Below are 7,500 nucleotides of genomic sequence, written 5' to 3'. Positions count from 1 at the left end.
ATTTTTCCATTAAAAATGGAAGTTTAAAAATCGATTCAGCCTCCTATTGAATCGATTCGAGAATTGCACGATGTAGTATCGCGATATATTGCCGAATCGATTTTTTTTAACACCCCTACATAGGATAATGTATGTGTCATGTGTGCAGAGTTAGTTCTTGGAGGATTACTCGGCACCATTGATTGACTCTTTCATGTGTTGAATTGACTTCTGCAACAATATTCTGGGAAATGGTTTTCTTTAACTTATCTTAAATGTTCTTTCATCACTTGCATACTTTTATTTTTTCCTTGTGTAGGTTTACCTATTAATGTTTGACATTCGTCTTTTTCTTCAAAAGTAAAGCTAATCTGTAAAAGTGGCTTTCCAGTGATAAAAGGAAGAGGCCCTTCGGTGGTTAATTTGAGGAAATAGGGGGTGGGTTTAAATTCACAACTAGTCCTGGAAAAGCCTTGAGAAAAAAGAAATGGGCAAATAACTGTTGTTTTTTTTTTTTTTTTTAAACTAATTATGCTAACACAATTGACTACAATGCGCAATGTTGTATCCTGCTGGGAACCAGAGCAGCCTTTGAGCAGCAGACTTTGGAGTCTACTATCTGCTAACGTAAGGAGTACTGATGCATCTAAATAATGCCGGGGATTGGCCTAATACCGATACCTGCTATCAGTACTCACCCATCTCTGCACAATCATGACATGGTTAAAAAAAAAAAAAAAAGTCATGTTTTTCAAATTTATGAGCATACAACAAATTTATGTAAATTTAGTGAAATAAGCACTGTAGTGATAGTCATGTATGTAACAGCACTTTTCCTGTTAATGATTTTTCGCAATAATGATCTGTAGGAACATATCAAGATAGAACATTTAGGGCCAAATCCACTAAGAATGTGCTGTGTCCGCTGAGGCGCTAAAAATTGCTCCATATCTGCACCCGCAGCTTGCTCCATGTTAACGTTCTATTCAATCAGGAAATTGCTCTTATGATATACCAGCACAAACGTGACCACAAAGTTTGACAGCTGGGAGCAAATTTGTGAACAGTCGCAAGAAAGATGACATTATTAGAAAGTGAGGTTGGACTGAGGAGATCCAAAAGTGTTTTCCTCTTTTAGCGCCATTAAGCTTTAGTGAGTGGAGAGGATGACGATGTCATTAGTTCATTCATTTAATGTCCATAAAATACAAATGATTGGCGCAATCATTTTTTAAAATGTTTTCAGAGGTTGACGTGGGCATAAAGTAGAAATGGAATTTCATATAGCATAACGGAGTGTTAATGCACCTGTCGCGTAAAAATTATTGCAAAACGACCCCCCAACGGCAAATAGCTTATCTGCAAATATCGTTATCTGCGTGAATATGGGGGTGGCCAGCTCTGCCTGGCCTTGTCCCTGACTCTGCTGCTATGGTCACATGAAATTCTGCATATGCATGCAAAATGTATGAAAATGACCTCATTTACATACACGCAAAAACTCCAAGCGCAAGCTGGTTGACAATGCAGTTTAGTACTGAAGTTCCCCATCTGCCCATGTTTAGTGGATTACACGCTCCCTGATTGATCCATTTATACCGGTTAGCGCCACGCAAAAGCTACGCAAACCTTTAGTGGATCTGGCCCTCAATTTCTATAAATCTCTGCAAGTGTTTAAATTTACAAGTACCTACTTCTACAAAATTCCTACGACAGATGCAGACTGTATGAGAGATTTCACCTTCTGTGAGCATCCTAGCTCTATGTCATTGTTCTCCACTGCAAATGACTCTGTAATTTGTGAGCTATTATACTCTAGTTAAGCTGCGTTAACTGTTGCCTTCATGCACAAAAAAAAAAAAAAACTCATGTTCTTAGTGTACGTGTGGAAACATTTACATTGTAATGGCAACATTATCTCATCTAGTCTTTTTAAAGAGAAAACATGGCTCCCAACTATCTTAAGTTTTTATGGGCCTCAGAATGGACCAACAGTGTTTACTTTTATAGCGAAGTAATAGTACACAAAAGTGCACTTTCTACCAAGCAATTAGTTCAGTCAAAATTTGTGAAGTAAAAAAACAAAACAAAAAAAGTACAGCACCTCACACAGGCCCCAATACAATATGATGTACTGTACTTTATTGCCCTCTTAGGGAGCTTCACCTCTAGAATCCTGTCGGTTCAGCCACATCAGTCATATTCTGTTGTCTTTGCACAGGCTTCATTTTAGGATTCTGTTCCCAAATTCACTTTTATCGAGCCTCAATGCTCACAATATGCCTAATTTGGACTGCTCGATTATGGAAAAAGTAATAATCATGATTATTTTGGCAATAATTCAAATCACAATTATTCAAATGATTATTTTTTGGTACAAAATAAAATGTTTAAAAGTAAAAAACAAAATATTAAGACAAATACAATTATTTGAAACAATTATGCAAGTTCCTTTTGGATGAAACTTTTTTTTTTTTTAATTATTTACATTTTTTTTAAAAAGGTGCAAATGTATGAATTTAGTGTAATAATTGAAATTGTAATAGAATTTTGATCAATTGCACAGCCATATGCTTAATATTATATTTGAGATGTTCATTCTCAGCCATTTTCACTGAAGCAACCCCCCTTCGCTCCTGGCGGTTTTCCTGGATTTTGACTGATTTTGTAACGCCCATAGAATATTGTATTCTATTGCTATAAAAACATGGAAAGATTAGAGTCTCTTTCTTTCGTCAGGAAAAAAAAAGTGTGTTTCTATCTGTTTCAGTTTTGCAGCAATTAGCATTAGAATGTAGCGATGTTTCATCATTATTCACATATCTGCTCGGAATTGTGGGGTAATCAGCTCATTTTAACATGGCCCTGGGTGCTCTCTTATACTGTGCTGCCACCTGCTGCAGTAGTAACTACCATTGCTTCAACCGTTCTCTGCAGTAGAGAGGCTGCATAGAAAACATAAAAATGTATAAATATGTCTTTGTGACACTTAAAATATTTATAATAATAGCGATTTTATATATTTTTGGGAGCAAATGAGTTACATTTCAATTCTGACCGGTTCATGTCATGTGCAATGCTGCCTGTGATCAAGTTAAGGATGCACTGTCTTTGTACAATTTAAATGTAATACCATAACAATGTTTCAATGCTGCGTAGCCAATTGCCAAAATCCAAATCATTTCAGTACATTGTGAGGTTTATTGGCTATCGTGACAGGGCCACGGAGAAGATTCTAGGCCGAGCACGACAGTTGGTGGACGTTAAGAAGGAGGACGGCTTTTCTGCCTTGCATCTGGCCTCCCTCAATAATCACCGTGACGTTGCTGAGATCCTCATTAAGGAGGTGAGTATGTAACATCATTAAACGACATTGGAGATTTAATGGTAGCTGTTCGGTGTACTTTAATGAGGCTTTTTATCCCCACAGGGACGCTGTGACATCAACATCCGGAACAACCGCAACCAGACGCCGCTGCAGCTGGCGGTGACGCAGGGCCACACCGATCTGATTCAGCTCCTGGTGGTGGAAGGCGCCGACGTGAACATGGAGGATGAGGACGGCGACACCGCCATGCATGTGGCCCTGCTGCGACCACAGCTGGCCAATGTGATGCTAGGCCCCGCCGTGGGAAGCAGCAGCAGCAGCAGCAGCACCGCAGAAGAGAGCGGTGACGGCTGTGCCTCAACATCTCTCTACTGCAGGGTAAGTGATGGGGGAGCAATGAAGGGGCCATCTTGTTGACAGACTGAATGAGCACTATTGTGAAATGAGCAATATGAGAGAGAATGTATTGGTTTTGCTTTCAAAGAGGTTAAAATTGACGGTCAATTTCCATCTGAGGTTAAGATGGTTTGATTGATTCCCATAGAAATTTTCCGTTTTGGAAAATTAGCAGAATTTTTCTAGATTGTGGCATTTCACATTATGGCTGTAACAAAGAATCCACAATGTGGATTTTTTAAAAACAATTCTCCAAATGTATAGGAATATTAACAAAAAGTGGTGGTACAAATATAGATTTACTGTATAAGGTTTTTCAGAAGGCAAAAACAAACCATTTGGTCACAGGTTACTTAAAGCCAAAACAAATACAAAACAAAGAATGAGTAAAATATGGAAGAAAGGTACAAGGGAGGCTGAGGAAGTCTGTATTATGTAAACAAATCAAGATAAGGGAACCTAAAATCAACGTATGTTCTGCATTCTGTATGTTACAAATTGAAACGTCATCGTCGACAAGATCACGTTGCAGCTTTGAAAATGAAAGAGCAAGCAATAGCGAAACTGATGATCCACATGCCTGAAATTGAGTGTGGTAATGTAACTATATTTAACCAAGATGGACCTCTGAAGATTGCCTGTGGTTGAGCGCAGCAAGAAAAACATCACGTTGTGTTTCCCTGGGGGACATTTTGATTCCTGATGTAGAAAAGTTGGACAGAAACCACACTCAAATCAATCCGTGACATCTAAAAGAAGTCTTGTGCTCTTTTCTATCCTCTGAGGCAGTATTAGTCACTCGTGAGTTCTGTACGATGTGACTATTTGTACATTTGTTTTCAACGGTTTCTCGCTGCCTATCATTATGCTTGGGAAGAGTTGACATTTTGTCTATTACTGTTTTACTCTTGTTGTACTCCCCTGTAGCTAAATATGAGGAGAAGGCAGAGAAAATAACTTGAAATTGTCTTTGGGTGTGAATGTGAGTGTAAATGTTTTTGTGCTTGTGCAATTGTACAATTGACTGGTGACCAGTCAAAGCACTACTCCGCCTCTTGCCCAAAGTCAGCTGACAAAGGTTCCAGTTACCCTTGACTGGATGAATGCTTTGACAGCAGGCCCGTAATAAAGACAACCCTACTGCTAGCTTTGTGCAGCATATTCTAAACTTCATATGCTTCAACACGAGTTAGTGTAGATGTCCTTGTAACAATGAAGAATGCCCTTTCCAGCCCACAGGACCGCAAACATTGCAGCACAGCTCAGCATCCTGGGCACCTGCCAAAACTGCCCACACACACACGCGAACGCGTGATTTCCCAATACATTATAATTGCTGAAAGTGTTTTTTTCACCATTTCGATTTTACAGATTTTTCTTTTAGGGTGGTAAAACAGTGCCTAGTGATGCACTTTGAACTGTTTTACTGCCACATGTAATCAAAAAACAACCCCGCTCAGTGACAGCCGATTTTGAGCATTTTAACTCATCTTTCAAGGCAAACGGAATATTGTGTGCTTTTACTAAATATACAATGTGGGTACCAAATGAAAGTTCGCATTCCATTCCTTCATTAGAAAAAAAAAGTATATGGCCGTTTCTCAATATCAAGAACACCTACGTTCTTGTGACGCAACAAGCAGGGACTTGGTAAACCCGGTCTCAAGAACGTACTTGCCAAGCATGCATATCTCGCTGGCGTATTTCCGTAACTCATCGCAGTTAGATCATGTGACTTGCTTTCAATGGATTTGGTACTACTATTTGGATGTTTCAATTGGAACAGTACTTGGGCCACGACTGATGACGTTTCAAGACATGACGAGGACGTAACTACGGACAAGAAAGAGTATTGAGAAACGGCCAATGTTTGTACCTTATTCCGGTCTTTAGTAATCGCTATTTGAAAATAGGTAATTTGAGTGACATTGAGCGAAAATTGAAAAGATAAGGAGAAAACGAGCTTTTTGTGAAAAGATACATTGGCTGGCAACCAGTTCAGGGTGTGCCCCGCCTACTGCCCAAAGCCAGCAGGGATAGGCTCCAGCACCCCCGTGACCCTTGTGAGTAGTAAGAAGTTAAGAAAATGGATGGATGAAACATTTTCGCCACAAAAGTGAACTTTGACACTAATATTTTTTGTTTAGTGACGCTTTGTGAATTTGGTTTTGATCATTCATGTCATCCTTGAAAACGGTCTGTTTCATCAGATTTCATCAGATTTCATAATGTTCCATTGTAATTGTATACACCGGTAGCCCATTGAAAAGAGATACAATGCTGCCATCTGCTGGCCGTAGTTAGTGTTTTTGATTCCACAACCCTCTGACCAGGCAGTGCTGCACTTAGATGTTGCATTTTCCATTGGTTAAAAAAAACAAAACAAAACAAAATGCAGTTGACGTCATTTATGGCGGCATACATCATGATTAGTGTTGTTCCGATACCGATACAGGTATCGGCAGAGACCCCGATACTGCATTAAAACAGTGGTATCGGTATCGGTGCGTACTCACAAGTAACATGCCGATACCATTAATTCCAACGCTAACAGAGGATTTTGGATGCAGCATCTTCTGTCTTGCTTGTGCACAACATTCACTGATATGTGACATGCTCACTGCATGCCGATCTAAGATATCCTATTGGCCCTTGAATGCTCTGAACCAATGGCAGGACAGCTTTTTCATATTGAGAAAAAAAACCTTAGGTATCGGTATGGTCTCGGCCGATACTGCAAAGCTGGGTATCGGAATCGATATCGGGGGCCAAAAAACAGTATCGGAACAACACTAGTAATGATTTTATTAATCGTTATTAAACGTTTTTGGCGGTCAAAGAGTTAGATTTCTGGCATGAGTGCCCCCCAGCCAATATGTAAGAACTTGAGGGCCTTCATTTGAATCAGTGGTTATCTAGCCCAATTTTGTCATGCTAGCTACATTTCCGTGAGTACGCACACATCATGGAGACAAGAACGAAGACTGAGACAGCCAGTGTATGGAAAGGAGAATCACACTGACATCGTGGTTGCTTTCAAATGCCTCATTGTTGTGACATGGAAAAGCCCTGCAGTGAGATGTATCCATTATCAATTTTACAAGACATTTATTTTCACTTTACAGGTACTTTAAAAGAATCCCATTTTCAGTAAGAAAAGTTCAAGAAGTCAGGGAATAAGCCCGGATAGTTGCTCACTTGTCATTTGGTGCGTTTGTTTTCAGTGGACTGTTTAGTGACGCTGTCATCCACTATTTTCTCACAAGAGTGTCTTGTCAGTTCCTTCCCTTTCCCACACACTCTCTTCTTTTCATCACGTGTCCTCACAGCTGAATGCTTCGGGCCTTCTCGGGAATACTGAGCTCAGTGTTGGAACGGCGGTCGCTTGCTTCCTGGCGCAGGAGGGGGCCGACATCAGCTATGCCAACCACAAGGGGAAGAGCCCCCTGGACCTGGTGGCAGATGGCACCATGGTGCAGCTTATCAAAAGCTTCTCGGAGAAGTTCAGGTGCTTATCCGGAAACCGACGCCATCCGTGTGTCATGTAGACGCCGGCGTCATAAATTGTGTGCGTTGTCACCTGTCAGATTGCAACGCCTGCAAGCGATAACCTGTGGCCAGGGCCCGAGCGCTGCTAACCTGCGCCGTGTTCACACGACGCCCAACACCATGACCAATCTGGTTCTTCCTACGCTGCCAGGACCCAGCGAATGCCTCATCTGCTCCGAACTGGCGTTGCTGGTTCTCTTCTGCCCCTGTCAACACAGTGTGGCCTGTGAAGGTGAGCTCCCCATTTC

The 7,500-nt window shown here is 40.8% G+C and overlaps 1 protein-coding gene across 4 annotated transcripts in view; it reads left to right on the top strand.

Annotated features, from left to right (window-relative positions):
• The window catches only part of mib2 (MIB E3 ubiquitin protein ligase 2), a 60,671-nt gene that overhangs the window by 45,380 nt on the left and 7,791 nt on the right, over nt 1-7,500 (top strand). For all 4 annotated transcript variants that reach the window (XM_077514506.1, XM_077514504.1, XM_077514508.1 and 1 more), the window contains 4 exons: nt 3,199-3,325; nt 3,410-3,685; nt 7,033-7,211; nt 7,291-7,484. In XM_077514506.1, coding sequence (XP_077370632.1) covers nt 3,199-3,325; nt 3,410-3,685; nt 7,033-7,211; nt 7,291-7,484 — 776 coding nt within the window. The remainder of the gene's footprint in view (nt 1-3,198; nt 3,326-3,409; nt 3,686-7,032; nt 7,212-7,290; nt 7,485-7,500) is intronic.

The sequence above is a fragment of the Festucalex cinctus genome, chromosome 2 (genome assembly GCF_051991245.1).
Source record: "Festucalex cinctus isolate MCC-2025b chromosome 2, RoL_Fcin_1.0, whole genome shotgun sequence".
Lineage (NCBI taxonomy): Eukaryota > Metazoa > Chordata > Actinopteri > Syngnathiformes > Syngnathidae > Festucalex > Festucalex cinctus.
Note: the sequence above shows the minus strand (reverse complement) of the source record. Positions and strands in the feature narration are given on the sequence as shown.